The sequence below is a fragment of the Ostrinia furnacalis genome, unplaced genomic scaffold (assembly GCF_004193835.3).
Source record: "Ostrinia furnacalis isolate ACB-3 unplaced genomic scaffold, ASM419383v2 OfSCF7650, whole genome shotgun sequence".
NCBI classification, from domain to species: Eukaryota; Metazoa; Arthropoda; class Insecta; order Lepidoptera; family Crambidae; genus Ostrinia; species Ostrinia furnacalis.
Genome location: NW_021137889.1, coordinates 18,125 through 39,822, shown reverse-complemented (window position 1 = coordinate 39,822; position 21,698 = coordinate 18,125). Strand labels below are relative to the sequence as shown.

The window sequence follows — 21,698 nt, the reverse complement described above, 5'->3', positions numbered from 1 at the left end:
GTCGGAGATCTGACGAAAGGTAGTTCTCTAAGGCCCAGAACAGACGGTGAAACGCAACTGCAACGAAACTGCAACTTTCTGATGATTCTGATGAATGAAACTGAAACTGAAAGTCTCTCAACGGACGCTATGGCAGAAACTTAGATGCAACTCAAAAGTAACGAGCAGTTGCAGTTGCTATTCTATGAACTGGAGGCGTAGTATGGTTTATGTCATTCGGATTCAATGTCAGCTGCGTAAAAAAGTGACATCAAATGTATGGCGGATTGTACAACGCCCCTAGCGGAAACTTTCAAGAACTAAAATCTTTATTTTTTTAACGCACTCACTAGTGACGACATTTGATGTAAACTCACACTAAGCCAACAGTGGTCGAATTGTTCAAAACTTTACGGAATTCGGTAGAAATGATTTAACACTAGAGTACACGCGTGGCCTACTATAGTAAACCAGGGTAACATTTTACGGCATAACTTTTTAAAACTTGCGCCAGAGAGCTGGCATTCCAGGAAAGCCTTGTTTACTAAATTTGTCAATAAGCCAGTAAAGCTTGGGTCGCTAGCGTCTGCGCATTTTTCTAAAATTGGCCGTCAAAACTGCGGGTCTACTCAAAAGCCCGAAATCACTCGACAAAAAAATATGGAAGACTTGCAAAAAATGGATTTACCCCGTGTACCAGGTAGTAGAAAGTCTTGGATACTATAAAAGATAAAAAAAAACACATTTTTTCAGTAAATAATTTTTTTGCTAACATGGATTTCAGAGTGCAATTTTGGTCCAAAAAAATTACAAATTTTAAATCCGTTTATAATGTTTAATCCCAAATAGTATTATAAAGAAACTTTGATTATAAAATAACTATAATAAACACTTTTATTATTTACATAGTAATTTTATTCATAAATTGCTTACAAACTGATTTACAGTGATTTTAAATTGGCTTACCAGAGTAGGCCGCGCGTGTATTGGTATAAAAAAAGGGGCGCGTGTACTGTAGTGTTAATGATAACGTACCTACGTGCTAGCAGCGGCCGTAGGTAGATAATGTATGGCGCCGCCTCGCTTCCGAAGGGGAATCCATTGCCTCCGTTGCCGCCGCCTACGGCGCATATCCAACCACACTCGTCTACTGGCCAGCCAGTCACGATAAAATCTTATCGCACTCGTCTAATGGCTCTCATAATTCTACCAGCCTCTTTTTATCATCGGGGAACACAGGTCACCGCACACCGACATGCTACTTTTAGCATTGGCGATCGGCGATTTTGCGACTGTATCGATGCAGTATCACGATTTCGCGACTTCATGCGTACGGACGCGCTATCGGAATCGCGCTTTAAGCGACTGCTGTCGATGCATCGAGCTTCCAAAAAGCAACTCATTGCCGCTTTTGGCGTGCGGTGTGGAATGTATGGTCGTTGCTTACATCTTCTAAACAGAGGCTAATGCCCGTTTTGACCATCAATCCTATTTTTTTAATCCCTATGGTAACACATAACAGGCATTTTGTTTTCATAAGGGTCACTTATGAGGGATAGATGGTGAAAACGGGCATAAAATAGCATGTATGCTGTGGCTCAAATGTATCATACAAAATCGATAAAAGTTTATCGTGCCGCACATCCCAAGCCTACTGACATTCGCTGTCGAATCTAAATAAGTACTAAAAGTAATACGTACGAGCTAACAGCGGCCGTAAGTAAATGATGTATGGCGCCGCCTCGCTTCCGAAGGGGAATCCGTTGCCTCCGTTGCCGCCGCCCACGGCGCATATCCAACCACACTCGTCTAGTGGCCTGGCGTTTGCTGTCGAAGGAAAATAAATATTAGGATTACGAGAGCTTATAGCAAATACAGGTTTAGAGCATAACTGAATCAGTGCCTGAGGTATTGAAGCGACACGGGAGGGGTGACATAAATTATGACGTGACAGAACATACAAGTCTGAAACACATCTGAAGTCTCGCTGACGTTTGACGTCATAAAAACACCCCCTGTATGTATAGTTCCAAAATACTGGACTGTCCTGTCGATGACATTGACAGTGGGGCGCCACTGTCAATACCGGATCGCTGGTTCAGATTTTTGCCATGTTGGAAACCATATAGTTGAACGATGGTAGCGCCCCCCTGTCATTGAGTTTGGCGGGACAGTTCAGCGTGGGTCATCTATACCGCTGCCTTACCTTAGTCACTGACTTAGTTTAATTATGCATAAGACCTTTAATAAATAAATATTTTCTTCCAAAAGATATAGCCCTAAAGACAATAATTATTAACATTTTATTTTCACAACAAAATTGAAGATAATATGTACAATAAATGAACGTAAAGAACGTTTCTTCTTAGCACTGGCCCATTTATTGTCCTGAAGCAGTGGTAGGGTTAATACTGGGACGTGTAAAACTGCGTTTTAAAAGCCTATTTGCAAAAATAAATAAGTTTTTTATTTTAATTTTACATAACTTTTTTTTTTATATATATTTTTTATTTTACAATGTAAAATGCGGGTTAACTTAACATTGTTTACTACTGGCGCCACTAACGAGTGGCAGGACAATACTCGTCAGCGGCGCCAACTGGTTCGTTTAACACTATAAAAACAAAATAATAATAAAACTCACGTATATTGATGGTCTGCACCCACTCTCCCGACTCGATGTCGTAGATATCGATATGCGTCGTCGTGAAGATCAGCAGGTGCGTTTCGTTTATAGCTGTAAAGGAAAAAACGTTTATTTAATAAAAGGTTCTTGCATAAAACAATGTTCAAAGACTCGTTGAACTACGTGAATGTCGTGTTCTAAGAGCAGCATCGTAGTTTTAATAGTCGTCGACGTCAAAGTTTAAGCAACGATGTTATTTATTATTAACGCTTACGCTGATTAGAAATAAATTAATTATATTCTTGCTTCACATGAGAATCCTCCTTGACATCGATTAAACTTGTTGATACGCGAACTCAGTAAAAAAAAAAAAGTTTCGTCTCAGACTCAGTTTCCGAAGCAATGTGTGACGAGCAAGTAGGTAACTCGCAGCTCACAGAGCGTGTAGCTCGCAGCCACTAGCTCAGAGCATCATATAGCTCACTCACCATGGTATGCCGGGTGCTGCGTACACATTAGCTCGGTGTCCCTTGCTAGATGTCGCTCGCGGTCCGATGTCTAACGCCAGTGAACCGAACACAAGTAGCGTGTTGGAAGAGCGAGTAGGTAGCTCGCAGCGACAGAGCGTGTGGCTCGCAGCAACAGTCACAGTTACTCACTTGCTCACTCGCTAGCTCACAGCGCAGTTACTCACCATGATATGCCGGGTGCAGCGTATACATTAGCTCGGTGTCGCTTGCCCGATGTCCAGCGCGGTCTACGTATAACGCCAGGTAACTAAACACGAGTAGCGTGTCGGACGACCGAGGAACTGGAGCGCAAACTAGCATAACGGGAGCATGTAGCTCGCGGGAGCATGTAGCTCGCAGGAGTGTGTAGCTCGCAGGAGCGTGTAGCTCGCAGGAGCGTGTAGCTCACAAGAGCATGTAGCTCGCGGGAGCATGTAGCTCGCAGGAATATCTAGCTCGAAGGAGCATGTAGCTCGCAGGAGCGTGTAGCTCTCAGCTACGTAGTGTATAGCTCACTCACCATGATATGCCGGGTGCTGCGTATACATGAGCTCGGTGTCCCTCGCCCGATGTCCGGCGCGGTCCACGTATAGTGCCAAGGAACTGAACACGAGAAGCGTGTCGGACGACCGAGGCACGGGAGCGCAGGCCAGCGGCCGCGCGCCGGAGTTTGTAGCTCGCAGGAGCGTGTAGCTCGCGGGAGCGTGTAGCTCGCAGGAATATCTAGCTCGCAGCGACGAAGAGCTAACTCACTCACCATGGTATGCTGGGTGCTGCGTACACATTAGTTCGGTGTCCCTTGCTAGATGTCGCGCGCGGTCCGATGTCTAACGCCAGTGAACCGAACACAAGTAGCGTGTTGGAAGAGCGAGTAGGTAGCTCGCAGCGACAGAGCGTGTAGCTCGCAGCGACCTTGCGTGTAGCTCAGTGTCAGAGCGCGTAGCTCGCAGCGCCGGAGCGTGTAGCTCGCTGCTAGCTCACAGCGTAGTCACTCACCATGGTAGGCCGGATGCTGTGTATACATGAGCTCGGTGTCCCTCGCCCGATGTCCGGCGCGGTCCACGTACAATGCCAGGGAACTATACACGAGTAGCGTGTCGGACGAGCGAGGCACGGGAGCGCAGGCGAGTGGTCGCGCGCCGGAGTGAGATAAGAACATGTTACTCGCAGGAGCATGTAGCTCACAAGAGCATGTAGCTCGACGGAGCATGTTGCTCTCAGGAGCATGTAGCTCACAAGAGCATGTAGCTCGCAGCTACGTAGTGGCACTCACCATGGTAGGAACTGAACACGAGTAGCATATCGAAGGAGTAAGTAGCTCGAGCGTGTAGCTCACAGCGCCGAAGAATGTAACTCGCAGGAGCGTGTAGCTCACAGGCATATCTAGCTCACAGGAGCATATAGCTCGCAGTAATATCTACTATCTAGCTCGTAGAAGCGTGTAGCTCTTAGTTACGTAGTGTCTAACTCGCTCACCATGATAAGCCGGATGCTGCGTATACATTAACTCCGTGTCCCTCGCCCGATGTCCAGCGCGGTCCACGTATAACGCCAGGGAACTGAACACGAGTAGCGTGTCGGAAGAGCGAGTAGGTAGCTCGCAGCGACCTTGCGTGTAGCTCAGTGTCAGAGCGCGTAACGAGCGTGTAGCTCGCAGGAGCGTGTAGCTCGCAGGAGCGTGTAGCTCGCAGGAGCGTGTAGCTCGCAGGAGCGTGTAGCTCGCAGTAATATCTACTATCTAGCTCGCAGGAGCGTGTAGCTCGCAGTAATATCTACTATCTAGCTCGCAGAAGCGTGTAGCTCTTAACTACGTAGTGCTCACTCACCATGGTAGGCCGGGTGCTGCGTATACATTAACTCCGTGTCCCTCGCCCGATGTCCGGCGCGGTCCACGTACAGTGCCAGGGAACTGAACACGAGTAGCGTGTCGGACGAGCGAGGCACGGGAGCGCAGGCTAATGGCCGCGCGCCGGAGTGAGATAAGAACATGTTCACTTGGTTCTCGGGGTGGACTAGAGCTGTGAACAGAAACATCGTTTTGATTAAAGTCAGTCGTGATAATACAGCTCTGTGTTGAACAATATAAGAGCTTGGTAGTTGACTATAACAATCAATAGAGGTGAAACGACAAATTAAATACGTCAGTCAGTCAAAAAATGTGTCTGAATATATTGATGTACGGGCGAAGGCAACAAAAGGCGGAAGGGAGAGGAATATAATATTGATATTCACGAGTTGGCGCCACTGGTGAAACACATAATTTATTCGTCAGAGGCGGTATCTCGTGAACGCTGTTAAGTTGAAACTCATATTTAGATTGGTCGCGTTTAAATGAATGTAATTCTTAAACACAATGGTGAACTTAAATGTAATTTTTACCAGTTTCTAGTAAAGAATTAAGTTATCTGCCCAATTTTTTTCTGATTTTTGTGATGGCTAGAAACGAATGATGGCTTGTAATACGAATTCAGCGTAAAAAATCTCGTCATTGGCTGATATGACTTTCCTCGCTAAATTGGCATTGAAATAGCACCTGAAGTCAACCATTTGGGCATATTTTGCAGTTGTAAAAAGCGATATTTTACTACTCACAGACGGCGGGGTGGTCGACTGCAGTCCGACGCGGGTCATTTTGGCATCTTTTGCACTTGTAACAGGTGTTATTTTGCAATGCACACTCATATACGGTGGTCGACTGGGCCTTGGACTTTGGGCCAGTTATTTTGCCATCTTCTGCTGTTGTAATACGCGTTATTTTCCAACTCACAGACGGCAGGCTGGTCGGCTTGGGTACCCCAGCAGCAGGCGGCCGCGCTGTGCTGTGCTACAGCTCGTGAGACACTCACAGACGGCGGGCTGGTCGGGCTGGGCGCGGCGCGGGTCGGGCAGCTGGTGCTGCGCGAAGCCGCCGCGGTAGCCCAGCAGCAGGCGGCCGCGCGCCAGCTGCACGCTGAGCACGGCGCCGGGCGCGCGGAGCTCGGCCACGCGGCAGCGGCGTGCAGCCGTGCGCGTTATCTCGTACACGTTCACTACGTACGTGTTCTGGAAGACAGACAAATGTTTTTTTAATGCCGACTGTACACTCTCGTTAAAGTCTCGCCCGAATGTCTCACGAATGTGCGAACACGAAAGCGAAAGCAAATTCAAAGAAGAACGGTCACGCCCCATACAAAAAAAACCCAGGCCCGACAGAAACGAGACATACCTCAGTTTTTTTGTCATGTCTTAATTAGTTAAATGATATATTTTTTATATTTGAAATCTATGTATAACACCAAAATATTACCCTTTGTTTTTGTTCAGGCGTTATACAAAAACTAATACAAAATGCCTATTTATCACCAAAATTGGTAAATGTATGTACCTAAATGTCTATTACAGCTGCTATGGAATGTATCTAGGTGACCTGGAGATACAGCCGGACTATACAGGGTGGTTATACATATGAAACGATAAGTGATCTCACTCGATTATTTCTAAACTATACAAGATATCGAAAAACTAGTTACTGATTCTGAAAGTGCTTCACGAGCTTTTTCAAATGGTACCAATAATAGGTTACAGATTATGGAAGCTGGTAACACTGAATTTTTGGATTTTGTAACTTCTCGTTTCCACCCTGTATAATCCGGCTGTATCTCCAGGTCACCTAGATACATTCCATAGCAGCTGTAATAGACATTTAGGTACATACATTTACCAATTTTGGTGATAAATAGGCATTTTGTATTAGTTTTTGTATAACGCCTGAACAAAAACAAAGGGTAATATATTGGTGTTATACATAGATTTCGAATATAAAAAACATATAATTTAACTAATTAAGACATGACAAAAAAACTGAGGTATGTCTCGTTTCTGTCGGGCCTGGGTCACAGATGACCGTTCTTCTTTCTCGATGAGAATCTCGTACGTTACAAGCGCAAAGCATGTCACAATGTTATGAAAAAAAGAAATGACAGTTGACATAAATTTAACAATAAAAGTACCAAATCAATTTTCGTATTCCTCCTGAAATGAATTATATCTAAAATTGACCGATATTGATGATAGGAAATTGTCTTCGTATTCATATCAAGATATGAATACAAAGACAATTACCTTGCGTAAGCTTTAGTGCGAAAGGGAACCATAACATACCCTACATCACTTGATACTAAGATGACGATGATGTGTGATGAATAAGTGAGTGAATGTTGAATGAATGAATGAACATATCTGTCGCTTGCAAACCTGTGGTCTGGTGTGGTATGGTGAAGCCTTTGGCATGCATCCGGAACTCTCTCACATCGATGATGTGTGATGAATGAGTGAGTGAATGTTGAATGAATGAACATACCTGTCGCTTGCAGACCACAGCGAAGCCTTTAGCGTGAGCGTGCAAGTCTCCTGCAGCGATGTCGACCGCGCCTTTGGTCTCAGCCAGCTTCACGCATTCCAGAACGAATGAGTGAACGTTGAACGAATGAACATACCTGTCGCTTGCAGACCACAGCGAAGCCTTTAGCGTGAGCGTGCAAGTCTCCTGCAGCGATGTCGACCGCGCCTTTGGTCTCAGCCAGCTTCACGCACTCCACTTCGCTGCATTCCAGCGCCCGAATCGGGACCAGACGCACGTGCCGGCCTCGGCCCGCTATCACCACTGCAATAGGGTTGAAAATTGATGAGCAAGTATGCAAACAATCGTGGTTGATGATAAAGCATATAAAAGACAACTCATACGAGTCTTAGGCCCAGAACAGACGGTGAAACGCAACTACAACGAAACTGCAACTGTTAGTTACTTTTGAGTTGCATCTAAGTTTCTGCCATAGCATCCGTTGAGAGACCACACATGACGCGACCAGTTTGAAAGTTTCAAACTGTTGTCGTTTCGTTGCAGTTGCGTTTCACCGTCTGTTCTGGGCCTTAGAATGCTACAAATCTTGACTATAAAGGAATTGCAGTGGTTGGAGCGAAAGGGAGATTAGACCCGTAGTTGTTAATTTACATAAGGTCTAATAGCTATAGAACCATCTCAACTCTCTCCGTGGATGTCATAAGAAACGAAAGGGATAAACGCGCGAGCATCAGGCCAGCATGGGAAAACTTACGCCAAATTCATTTCATTCTAGTAAATTGGGAGAGGGTCGCGCAGTGGATGTTAGCATCGTTTGCTTCATTACTGAAGATCTCGTGAATCTCCATTATGTTTCTCCTGCCTGCTGTTCTTGCAGTTTCAGTTTCCTAGGAGCCGCCTAGCGGGCTATCTATTTGCCGCTGGTAAAATTGAAGATGGTCATGTTCCTACTGAGACTACATGGAGACTGAATGACCTGATGATGAAAGACACCCCCCATTCGTTGAGCGGATGCTCTGAAACGTGGGTTACGAGTACGATACGATTGCTTTGTACGGGACTACCTGGAGCGGGTCGCGTGCGCACTAATCCGCGTCGCTGTGAAATGATGTTCTAGCTCCTCATGTGTGCCCCTGTTCCGGGAGCCCGTAGTAACAGCCCGTACGGGTTTCCCGGACAGCTGTGAAATCAGCCTCACTCCAGGTCCCGTCACCAGCGACACTCACCCAGCAGCGCCAGGCCGCCGTCGCCGCCCACGCACGCACAGCGCGGCGCACAGTGCAGGCCCCTGCCGGTGACTCACCCAGCAGCTGCTCGGCGGGCACAGGCCAGCGTGAGTACGCCACATCTGGAGCATTTGGCAAACTGAAGGGTAGTGTTTCTGTCTTTGATGAAAGTATCTATTTCTCCTGTCTGCAGTTCCTGCATTGTAGACTAAATGACCTGATGATAACTCGCTCCAGGTCCAGCAGCGCCAGGCCGCCGTCGCCGCGCACGCACAGCGCGGCGCACAGTGCAGGCCCTGCTGACTCACCCAGCAGCTGCTCGGCGGGCACGTGCAGCAGCTTGGCCACGGGCGCGTGCTGCCGGCGCGGCGTGAGCTCGGCGCGCTCCAGGTCCAGCAGCGCCAGGCCGCCGTCGCCGCCCACGCACACGCGGCCGCCTTCCAGCACGCACGCGCACAGCGCGCCGCGGAGTGCAGTCGCCGCGGCGCCCGCGCCGTCTACTAAGACGCATGCGCTGTACACCTGGAAAGGACCCGAAATATACACACGGATTCGGGACAAAGTCAAAGGGAGCATTCAAGTTTTACGTAACGCAATTTTTGAAGATTTTAGACCCCTCATCCCCCTCTTGTAACGCACCGTAACGTTTTTCTGTACCCCCCCTCCTCCTCCCTAAACGTTACGTAACACTCAAGTGACCATTTAACAGATGGATAGCGATTAATCCCAACTTAACAGTTTTATAGCAATAAAAGTTGGCTCGACAGATTAGCAAGCTGAAGTGGCAACGGGCAGGGCACATAGTGCGCAGAACTGACGGCCGATGGGGCAGCAAGGTTCTGGAATGGAGGCCGCGTACCGGAAGGCGCAGCGTGGGACGTCCACCTACAAGGTGGACCGACGACATCGTGAAGGTAGCAGGGAAGCGCTGGATGCAGGCCGCTACCAATCGATCAATGTGGAAAGCATTAGGGGAGGCCTATGTTCAGCAGTGGACGTCCTATGGCTGACATGATGATGATGATGAAAAGTTGGCTCAAGCGTAACTACCTATTTTTTGAAGAAGTGACTCTGGATCCTTCTAAAGACACATTTTTGGGGCAAAAACCTTTCCTTTAATGAAATTAAGTTTAGAACTATGCTTTTAAATGGTGCCAATATTGGTGAGAAGTGGGGATACATACTTATGAAAATGCTTGTCGCGGGAGGTACGATTTATTTGATGTCGAGTGTATAAACAAAAAGGTTTGCCAACTTGCGAGAATAAATGAAAAATGTCGACCAGACTATAATACAATCGAAGGATTCCCCGTAAAACGTAAACGGTTGCCAATTTGGGAGTTTTCATTCCCTAAATTTTTATTAAATAAAAGAAACAATGTTACGTAACGTCTTGTAAGAAAGACCCCCTCCCGCCCCTGTAACGCATCATAACGTTTTACGAGACCCCCCTCCCCCCCAAATTGCGTTACGTAATACTTGAATGCTCCCAAACCTATCACAACTATAGACAAAAGTGCAGTCGCCGCGGCGCCCGCGCCGTCGACCAAAACGCAAGCGCTGTACACCTGCTAAGAAACCGCGGAATATACACACGGATTCGGGAAAAAGTCAAACCTATCACGATTATAGACAAAAGTGCAGTCGCGCAAGCGCTGTACACCTGTTAAGAAACCGCAGAATATACACACGGATTCGGGACAAAGTCAAACCTATCACGACTATAGACAAAAGTGCAGACGCCGCGGCCCCCGCGCCGTTGACCAGAACGCAAGCGCTGTACACCTGTTAAGAAACCGCGGAATATACACACGGATTCGGGACAAAGTCAAACCTATCACGACTATAGACAAAAGTGCAGACGCCGCGGCGCCTGCGCCGTCGACGAATACGCATGCGCTGTACACCTGGAAAGAACCCGAAATATACACACGGATTCGGGACAAAGTCAAACCTATCACGACTACAGAAAAAGGTGCAGTCGCCGCGGCGCTCGCGCCGTCGACCAAAACGCAAGCGCTGTACACCTGGAAAGAACCCGGAATATACACACGGATTCGGGACAAAGTCAAACCTATCACGACTATAGACAAAAGTGCAGTCGCCGCGGCGCCTGCGCCGTCGACTAGGACGCATGCGCTGTACACCTGTTAAGAAACCGCGGAATATACACACGGATTCGGGACAAAGTCAAACCCATCACGATAATAAACGAAAGATATTATTGCCATTATATTACAGTGTGGACGCTACGGCTACGGTTGTAGTACGAGACCGTAAGCACTCCTGCCCCCCTAGACAAAACGCACTTTTTGATCGAATCGAAAATCGAATCCGTCAAAACTCCATACAAAAAAGGGGCTTTTCGACCACTTTTCGACTGGTTTGCGATTATAATTTGCACTTTGTCTAGAACACCTGCACACGACGCCGCTTTATTATGCTTTGATGGTGCGGCGGCGGCTTTGCTCGACTCGTATGAACAGTGTGGCGGCGTCGTGTGCAGGAGCCCTAAGATACGCTACGTCGCTTCATTATTATTTCAACCTTTTTTAACCGGAAACAGACATTTTTTTGTACTTTCAGTCAAATCGGAGTGTATTAATTAATTGTCCCAAGCTTAGCACAACTTTTCTGAACGTGTGCCATGGAGTTTATCATAGTATCAAGTACCGTAGGGTATCTTACGGTTCCCTCTCGTACAGCATTCATTTTCTGTACACATCTGTTACACAATCGCTTGCTGTACCTATGACATATTAGTACACTAACGCATGCGAAGTGCACCTGCCAAGGAACCTCAGAACTATACAACCAAATTCAGAACAGATTCAATACGAAATGAAATGAAGATATTTGTTATGTTTTGTGTGTATGCAATAGTAAATATTGCCAATATATTGTTTATATTGCCAATAGCACTCAAATAATATTGGTGTTAACAAGTTGGCGCCATTGGAATCGTGAACTTTGACAGAATAATTATAATATTAAAATAAATACACCTGTTTTTAAAGGTTCTGTGAGCTATGCAAAACCATTTTAATGAATCCACAAAATCTCGTACAAAACTGATATGAATATTTGGAAAAAAATACTAGTTACAAAAGTTACTTACACATTTGTCTGGCAAATTGTTTCTTTTCAATATCCTATGTAATTCGCTAAGGGCGACCACCCACTTCGTCTTCTCAGACTCGGATTCCGCTAACATTAATGTATGAGATCGCTTCCCTCCTTCTAGTTGTGACGTTGATATCTGTGGACAAAAATATACTTATGTTTCAAAATACTTGTATGTATAGCAGCTAGGAAATCAATGCTTGATTGTATTATGGTCAAGAAGTGTCACCTAATAATGCATTGTTAAACAATAAGATGCACAAATATACTTGGTTCGCAGTGACGTTGGTAAAATCAGAAAATTCGAAGAAACAAATGATAAAAAAGCAAGTTGATTATAATAAGGATGCAAAAAATTATAGCAAGTCATTGTGTACCAGGTTTTCTCTGGTACACAAACTTTATATTGTAAACAAAGTCCTCAAATCGTCCTTCAGGGAGGCATCACTTTAAGTAGACACAAATCAGAATTTTTTTAGTCTCAGACTTACTGACATTTTAAAACAAACTTTATTTTACACTTACCCTAAATATACACGGTATATCCCTCTTGCTGGCGTGTATGACGTCAGACTCCTTGACTGACGTCACACTGAACTCTGGGTCTCGCATGTCTAGCACTTGACTGACGCACACTGACGGTAAGGCGTTCCTGGGAAGGTAAAGGTATGTTAATAAATGGTAAGAACGTTTGATAACAACGACGAAAATAGTATAGAAGCAAAAACGTACACAATTTACAAGTTGATAAATGTTTATATCACAAATTCATACAAAATAGCACTTTGAAAATAAACTAAGTACTTATGAGTATGGAGTAGCTCGAATAATGAACATATCAGTAGGAAAATGACAATTTTTACCTCCAGTTTCTGAATGGTCATTTTTAACATGAGCGTACTCATTTTCTGCTTAAGTATGAATTTAAGCCTACAAAAATAGGCTTATGTATAAAATAGGCGCGCTCAAGCTAAAAATCTCTAACCAGAAACTGGGGGTTAGAGTTACAATTTAATTTTACAAATTGGTTTATTACAATAATGAACAGTACTAACAGTAAAACTATGGTTTGCTTCTATACTTTTTTCGTGAGTTGTCTGGCTCTTGAATTCTGGCAACATGAGTATAATAGTTATTAACGTGGTTATCTAACTAGCAGTATACGACGACGTTTACCGTTGGTGTCTTCCAATGTAAGACCTATTGAGAAAAAGTTTTCTTCTAAGTTTATCCCACAACCTGTTTTTTAAATAGCTGCAACAAGGCATTCTCTGATTTTATGCAATAATCGATCTCCATCAAAGCATTGAAGCACAAAAGAGAAGGTGAAAGGATATAAATATAAAAATTCAAGCAACAGTGTCCATAATATAGTCCGCACTATTAGAATTTGGTACAGTCCGCGTCAAATAGTTGGTGACACCCAAAGTAGTCAAGAAGTTGAAAACACAACCTTAATCCAATTGTAACAAAGACGTGTTGTGGGCTTTTTGGCTACTTTGGGTGTTACGAACTATTTGAAGTTGACTGTACATGAAATAAATGAGAGACATCAGTTGGCGCCACTAATGAGTCACAGAACTTTACTCGCCATGACGCCAACTGGTGGACGTGAATTTTAAATAAAAAAGTGAAACAGATACTGACTCAGTGATATCAAACATACTCATGTAATATTAATCATCCTACTCTACTAGCGAAACCTTTATGTAAAGTTACTTAGAAAGTATGAATGAAATAGAGATTAAGAATAGGGTTTATTAACTAAATATCGCAAGAAGCGGCCATAAAGAGCTTAGGCTTTTGGTGTTTGCTGAAGAGGGTTAATAGTAATTTGGTATTTGCTAGCGGAAAGTGGCGTGGCAACATCAAACATGCATTTTTTTGCTAACAAAAATACCCCACATTCTGCAAAACATTTTACTGTTAGTATCATAATCTGGGCCCAATATTTCATCAATCCTTTTGATACACTTTGACTAGGCATTTGTATAATTCCTTTCTCATACTTAGAACTCTATGAAACACTGTGAGGATAAAAAAAACTAAAATAACAAAAAAAATAATTCAATTCATACCTGTCTTGTGAAATATCGTAGAGGAACAACTTGAAATCGCACACCACCACAAACTGTCGCATCCAACCTTTCTTCACCCCGCCCGGTTTGGGTACCTGGAACAAAGATAGCAGTATAATGAAGTGAATAGATAGCCTATAATCATTGTGCACTGTAGCCTATACGTCATTGTACACGATGACGTATACGTCACCTTTGCCGTACGTTGACGTAGCCCTCGTAGGCCGTGCTTTGGCCACAGGCAGCTCAATAACTAGCGGATACTGTGCATTGTTACCTATACGTCAATGTGTACTATAGCCTATACGTCATTGTATACTATAGCCTATACGTCATTGCGTACCTTGACGTATCCCTCGTAGGCAGTGCCCTGTCCACGAGCGGGGTCGATCCCCAGCGGGCGCCGCGATCGCTCAGGCGGTAGCGGACAACGCGCCGCAACTCGCGCACAGCACCGCGTGTGGACCGCTAGGCCGCACGTCTCGCATACCACGCCTTGACGGGTTAGGCCGATCTGGAAGGGAAATTCAAATGATTTATACGCAGGCCCTTGGAGCACTAACATACGTACCGAATATAGCTTGTTTAACACCCTTTTGGGAGTACATATCGGCTGGTGCTGACAAGTGACAGAAGTAATGCATATCTGTCACTCTAGTTCACAAAAACTCCGACGTAATGCAGAATGAATGACTATTTCCAACAGTGGTTCATATAAAATTCATTTAACACCTTTCATCAACACCAAGGCTGTTATAAAAACACAAACACAAAATATTTCGTTCACAAATCGATTCTGATAATTGCCGGTGTCGTGGGACAAATGTAGAAAACGATTATTACATAAACAAAAAAACACACAAATTCGCTGTATTTGTATTGAAAAGAGACAAATATAAATCAAAAACAGTTTAAATCGGCTGGTATTGTAACATCAATTAGAAATCACACTAAGGATATTTGTTAGTAAATGAATATGATTTCACAAGTAAATCGAAATTGAACATGATTGGATAACACACGAGAAATCAACACACTAATATCTGATACATACAACCTATTTGTCCTTGTTTTCTCCTGAAATTAAGATTAAATAAAAATATTTGTATTTTTCTTCTACGAAACCATGACATATGACTTACCACGATTGCTAAAAGGTCAACTACAACCTGACATCATAAAAATTCAAAATATAGTACCCGTAAACATCACAGTAGCAGCTTATTTATAGAAAAAGATACTTAACTCACCATGAGAGAAGTACAGTGGTTACATTTGGTGGGACTGCTGAACGTTCTGACGAGGAACTGGTGGACTTTCTGCTTGCCTGGCACCGCGGGACCTATTGACGGGTCCTGCAAACAAAAAGAAATAAAGATTTTTAAATTCTATTTCATTCCCTTTTATCTTCAATTATGATAAAATTGATAATTTATTACGTTCGTTTTAAAAGTGAGTTCACTACAATATTCCAGCTGTCGATGGGGATCGAACTATAGAACTTAATCGCCAGTCCCATGCGTCGTGGTAAGTTTAAGAGTAGCTGAAGACCTTAAGTCTGTCCACACTGACCACCAGCCACCAGTCTTCTTATGACTACGACTGTAGAAATACAGTGTGAGTCACGTTAAAGTGTACATATGAAAATAGATGAAATTAGACCTATTTTTATCGACAAAAAAGAGGTCAAAAAATTTTTGAGATTTTTTTTTAATTTTTTATAGAATTTTTTTTCTTCCAATTACTTATTGTAAAGAAAACGTAATAACTTTTAAACTAAGCGGTATATCCTGATAAAATAAAAACAGTGATAATGCTAAATAACAGGCAATACTAAAAACATACATAAAATACATAAAAAAGGCCAACAAATAATAAAAAATTAAACTTTTTGAAAAAAATTTGCTTTTAAATTCGTGTTTTTTGGTTATTTGATAAATTTCTCCAAAAAATGCCCCTATAACCGGTGGTTTTTATTGCTTTGTATTATTCTCTATCGTATTACCTTCGTAAAACCAAAAATCGCATGTCTCTATCCCTATCACAACGTTTGCAATGATCGTTTGAACTAAGCCTCTCCGGGCGCGCCATTCAACGCTTCGTTAACAACGAAACTGAAAATGGCTCTAGATTTGTTATTTTGATAAAGACAAGTTAGATTTCAAATAAAAACAAAAGATTTCAAAGTAAAATAAGCATTTTAGTTAAAATTAAAATTGTCTCTAACTGTAGCGGAGAAAAATGTTGTGGCAGGCCTTTGTTCAAACGATCATAGCAAATGTTGTAATAGGGATAGAGGTATGCGATTTTTGGTTTTACGAAGGTAATACGATAGAGAATAATACAAAGCAATAAAAACCACCGGTTATAGGGGCATTTTTTGGAGAAATTTATCAAATAACCAAAAAACACGAATTTAAAAGCAAATTTTTTTCAAAAAGTTTAATTTTTTATTATTTGTTGGCCTTTTTTATGTATTTTATGTATGTTTTTAGTATTGCCTGTTATTTAGCATTATTACTGTTTTTATTTTATCAGGATATACCGCTTAGTTTAAAAGTTATTACGTTTTCTTTACAATAAGTAATTGGAAGAAAAAAAATTCTATAAAAATTTAAAAAAAAATCTCAAAAATTTTTTGACCTCTTTTTTGTCGATAAAAATAGGTCTACTTTCATCTATTTTCATATGTACACTTTAACGTGACTCACACTGTATATCCAGTACGTCAAACTGTAAAACTCATTATACCTACTATAGGTCTAGCCTTTAACTCAGTCAGTGCCCGAGGTATGAAAAGCGGCACGGGAGGGGTGACATTGACATAATATTATGACGTGACAGGACATGCAAATATGAAGTCTCGCTGACGTTTGACCGTCACAAAACACTATCTGCACACAGAAAAAGCAATAAATTATATTCTATTCTATTGAAAAAACACCCTCCCGGTCCGCTCCCATACCTCAGACGTTGAGTACTGCAACTTCTTTGAAACAAATAAATACAATCCATTCCTATTCATCAGTAAGCACATAGATAACATGAATTAACATACCGTAGACATTTCACTAGGCGAACTCTTGCTCGACGCGGGTGACGCGGCGCGTGGTTCTATCGAGTCTTGCGAGTCTATCGACCCACTCAACACTGCCGACTGCTGAGATCCGTACATCACCTGGAAACAGTTTGAGTGTTAATACCTCTTTATAAGGGATAATGTATTTTTTAAACGGAAAATGTATTTAAAAAAAAAGATTTAATAACACCATTCCGTTGTCGAACACACGATTATGTTAGTTCAAATTACGAAATTAGTTTGGAAAGGGGAAAATGCAGAATAAGGATGTTGGATTATTTCCAAATACATAAAATAATAATTCAAAGAGGATATTGAGTTTGGTTGTGGTAGACACCACCGCACATAACATGCCTTTTTTAAGTAAAGTAACAAAAATTTTAAGTGAGATGTGTGTAAGCATAGCAATAATTGTAATGTAATGATCAACCCTGTTCAATCATCTTTGCTCCAATTTAGTACTATGATCTGTTATTAAATACTCGCCTAGTTCCAATAAATATCGTTTAAACGAGACTGACGTATTCTATAGTTAAAAAGAAGCATTAATAAAGCATGAAATAAAATACAAACACCACAAATATGAAACAAAAATGCAAAAAATAAAAACACAAAAATACCTTTGAGTTACAACAGTACTGGTTATTTCTGTAACGGTACTGCGGCGACATCTGTGCGGGAATAAACGAAACTAAAATTGCAACACAAAACATAAGCATGATGGGTATTAGCAAAGACCGAGGAATATACTATAGATTGTGAAACTTTGGGACTACTCCGAAAAACGTTATCCGAAGTTTCGAATGTTGCCATCCTTCTCACACAAAGCGAGATGCCAGCATGAGCGACGGTGACAGATATGACCGAAACTATGTAAACAGCGTTTCGGAGTAGCCCCCCTTACTACAAAGTGTTAAGGTTTGAATTTACAAAATTTCAAATTGTTATCATTTTGGATTAAATTAGATTTTAATAATGAGGTTTTAGTCTTTGCCAAGTAAAGGTAAATAAAAGCAGTCACCTAGAATTAGTCACAAATTATTTCGGTGATATGTAAAACAATTAATATGAATTATACGTGTAGATGATTTATTGCATTGTATCGAAACTTCAATGGATGTCAAATACATTTCAAACAATTTTAGACTTTAACAGCTTGACATTAAGGCCCTTTCACTCTATCCATTGAAATTCCGATCCAATACAAGCGTTATTCACAGTAAATAAAAAACTTGCCAAAGCAAAACCAACCTTCTGCTCGTTGTTGATAGAGGGCACATTGTCGTAATGCCTTTCCGTGGGTGCTTCTTTCAAAAACTGATCCAGATAGCTCATTTGTGAAGGGGGCCGGTCCAAGACTGAAACGAATAAAGATAGATTAGATATTGAAAGATTATGTGTGAGTTTTGGTTGTGTGAGTAAATGAGTGAGGTGTACCATACCACAAGCACAAGAACTAAAGTGATTACTTATATTTTTGTAAAAAAAAAATGTTCTTTTCGCGGATAACAGTTTTTAGATCTCAATAGCGGTCTCTAGAAGCTGTGTTTTAGTTCATCAGTGGAACTTAAAAACTATGTTGTTTTCTTTAATTTGTAATTTTGTACCTAATAGAAGTTATTCTTTAAAATATAGGGTTTAGATACACAAAATTATATTATTAAAAATTCGCCCTATTTTTGAGCTTTTGAGAAATTGGCTCTGTATTTTTATCCGACTGTGCCAGAAGAGGGTTATTATTCAGACTTTTACAAAATATGAGGTACGGTACACTGGTGAATAAATGTATGTTTTGAATGTGTGCATTAATATGTGTATTGGATAAAAAGGAACATAAACCAATCCCAACCGAAACCAAACGTCACAAAACGATGATACAAATACAAATCGTGGAAGTGAATACACATTACAATTTAGTCAAATGAAAAAGCGCTTTGATACCAACAAAATAAAAATATATTTAGTTTATTTTTTAATTTTTAGCACTTTTGCACCCGACTGCACATAAAGCACAGTTTAGTCAAGAAAAAAACCGGGAATATGACATGCACAATGGACTTAAACGCAATTACACAGGCGCGAAAGTGATCAATGGCGAAACGAACTGAACTTCGCGTTTACACTATCTGATTCGATCAATTTCGCGAATAGTGTAACTACGCCATTAGGTTGCACGTGAGCTGAGGTAAGTCGCATCATACGAATATAGTTTTAGGAAACGTGGGAATACAGTGCATATTTCACAGAATTGAGATGATATATTGATTTTCGTGTGCAATTTGTCGACTCGTTGAAATATACACCTTATGTCCACCGAGTTAGGGCTTTATTTGCTATGTCGTCCTATACCCAGCGTACGCGCATCCTTACACAAGACGACTTACTATGCCCCGCGCCTTGAGCCAACATACACACTGGTTATGTGATAAATACTATTGCAATGTATAAATACCAGAATATTGTAAATAAGTATACAGAAAATAAAAGCGTCCTTTATAAGGAGATGGATACGAATAATATTTTGTGAAAATCAATAATCATTTGGCTTGTGTATTTAAAATTACCTCTATTTTGATTTGAAATATTTAAACATTTTAATTACTAACAATAAAAGAAATAGTGTTATGGAATAATCGTTTGTATTTGCATGGATGTTGACTCACGTCTAAAGGAAAACGAAATTGATATAAAATTGATTACATTAAACTGTATTAGTCAAAATATTTCTTACAATCTACGAGCGCCACCATAATTATACTCAAAATCGAAAGTGCACTGAAGGATACCGTATTTGCGTATATCACCAGTTTAGGCGCCAGTATTTTAGCGGCTAGTTAGTAAATGACTTTACTCGCCTGTGGCGCCAACTCGTGAAAACAAAATACGTAACTATTTGTTTCATAACAAAACAAGTCTCGCGGCATTGTACTCCTTACCCCCAGCAATAGGCTAGTTGCCTAAAAAAATTTTTTTTGTCCGTAATGTTTAATATCAAAAAATATTGGACACGTATATTTTTATTTGTCAATCTAACAAAATATTAAATAGTTATGGTGCGTTGAAGTTGCGCACGACGTCACAACGTGCGGCATTTTTAAGCAAGCGTTGACGTCACGGGCCTCTTCTTATGAACTTTGGGGCGCTTTATCTCTTTAAATTTTCATTAGTTTGAAAAAGTGAAAAATACGTGTAGAGTATTTTTTGATAAGTTAACTGACGGACTAATTAAAACTCTTGCTTTTTGACCCAGGCAACATCCCCATTGAAAAATTGTACCCACTGTACACAGCTTATCTTTGCCACGTCAAACCACAAAAGTGGCTCCCTCTACCGTCAAAATCAGACGCTCGCGAACCGCAAGAAACAAACCTATGTGATACAAACAAGTGTTAACGAAAACCATGTCGCTTAGCGTTATGTGGTGTTATGTGGACGTTTTAAGGAATATCTTCAAGGATGTACAGGATCACACAGTCGCGGCGATCGGAAGACGAGTGGCCGATTCCGTATCCACGCCACCGCAACAAGCGCAAGCAAAAGCGAAGCGGAATATAATTTTGCCTGATTGGTGGCGAACATCAGTGTTTTGGGGTTTTATTAAAAAGTTTCTAAATTATAATTAAGCACACGATACTGTCCGTCATTTAACGAGAGATATTAATCACAAAACGCAGTTTACACAGCTCATTTAATGTCATGAGAATCATCATCGTCATCAGGTTATTTGGACTCCATTGTAAGAGCACGGACCTCTCTCATTCAACAGAGGCAAATGCGAGATTTAGCCTGCAATAAACACGCTGGCCAGACGAGTTTGGAAGTGAAAATGATAACCTGAATTATTTAAAAAAAGAGAATAGATATTTGACAGTACTGTCAATTGATAATATTATTGCTCGCTCTTTTTAAGGATTTTTTTAAATAAATTTCTTAGTAAGCAGAACATACAACGGATATAATTAAATGTATTTAAGTACTAAGACGAGTTATTAGCAATCTCATGGATCCATCTTTTTTGATTACTTTAATAACATATTTATTTACACTTTAGTACTGTCACTTCATTAGCAAACCCACAAAACAGTGATATCGCATTATTTTATTAAAATAATAAATTTTTCCTTGACACTTGCTCGTATTTACAATAAAATGGTACAAATAACTAAAATTAAAACTAAAAAAACGCAGCACAAGTACGGGAAGTAAATCAAACTTACACCTTCAAGTTGTTTTTGCATTGATTGCTGTTATATCAAATTCAAATCCGCACTAATACGAAAGTAACTCCGTCTGTATATTGTCGAATTACACGTCAACCACTGAATAAATAATAATAAATAAATAAATAAATAAATAAATAATATAAATGAACCGATTTAGATGATTATTTCAAATAAACTTTGGGATAGATCATCATTTTTCGAAAGGGGACACGCACGCGATTTAGTATTGATCGAATTTCTTCTTATGTTGGATATAATCCAGTCATTTGGTAGTTTTACCTGAAAACTGCAGGTAATTTGTACCAAATGACTGTACTAATAGACCATTTATCGAGAAAGGCTTTGGGCAATATAACACCACCCTACAACCAATAGGGGCGGAACAGTTAAAAAAACGGGAAAAATTATTAAAACTATTTTCACGCGTACGAAGTTGCGGGCACAGCTAAAGCCCGGTCTGTGAGCAAGTAGAATTTTGTCCAATGACTATTGCTGTCGCGACTGTGCGACGGGCGC

At 41.4% G+C, this 21,698-nt stretch overlaps 1 protein-coding gene across 1 annotated transcript in view; it reads right to left on the bottom strand.

Moving 5' to 3' along the window:
- The window catches only part of gek (serine/threonine-protein kinase gek), a 51,796-nt gene that overhangs the window by 11,993 nt on the left and 18,105 nt on the right, over positions 1 to 21,698 (bottom strand). The window contains exons 15-29 of the mRNA XM_028322474.1: positions 18,211 to 18,317; positions 17,580 to 17,630; positions 16,939 to 17,058; positions 15,131 to 15,235; positions 14,224 to 14,394; positions 13,881 to 13,975; positions 12,328 to 12,454; positions 11,798 to 11,938; positions 8,988 to 9,201; positions 7,590 to 7,756; positions 5,961 to 6,156; positions 4,941 to 5,132; positions 2,624 to 2,716; positions 1,681 to 1,806; positions 1,019 to 1,153 (exon numbers count right to left, since the gene is read on the bottom strand). Coding sequence (XP_028178275.1) covers positions 1,019 to 1,153; positions 1,681 to 1,806; positions 2,624 to 2,716; positions 4,941 to 5,132; positions 5,961 to 6,156; positions 7,590 to 7,756; positions 8,988 to 9,201; positions 11,798 to 11,938; positions 12,328 to 12,454; positions 13,881 to 13,975; positions 14,224 to 14,394; positions 15,131 to 15,235; positions 16,939 to 17,058; positions 17,580 to 17,630; positions 18,211 to 18,317 — 2,040 coding nt within the window. The remainder of the gene's footprint in view (positions 1 to 1,018; positions 1,154 to 1,680; positions 1,807 to 2,623; positions 2,717 to 4,940; positions 5,133 to 5,960; positions 6,157 to 7,589; positions 7,757 to 8,987; positions 9,202 to 11,797; positions 11,939 to 12,327; positions 12,455 to 13,880; positions 13,976 to 14,223; positions 14,395 to 15,130; positions 15,236 to 16,938; positions 17,059 to 17,579; positions 17,631 to 18,210; positions 18,318 to 21,698) is intronic.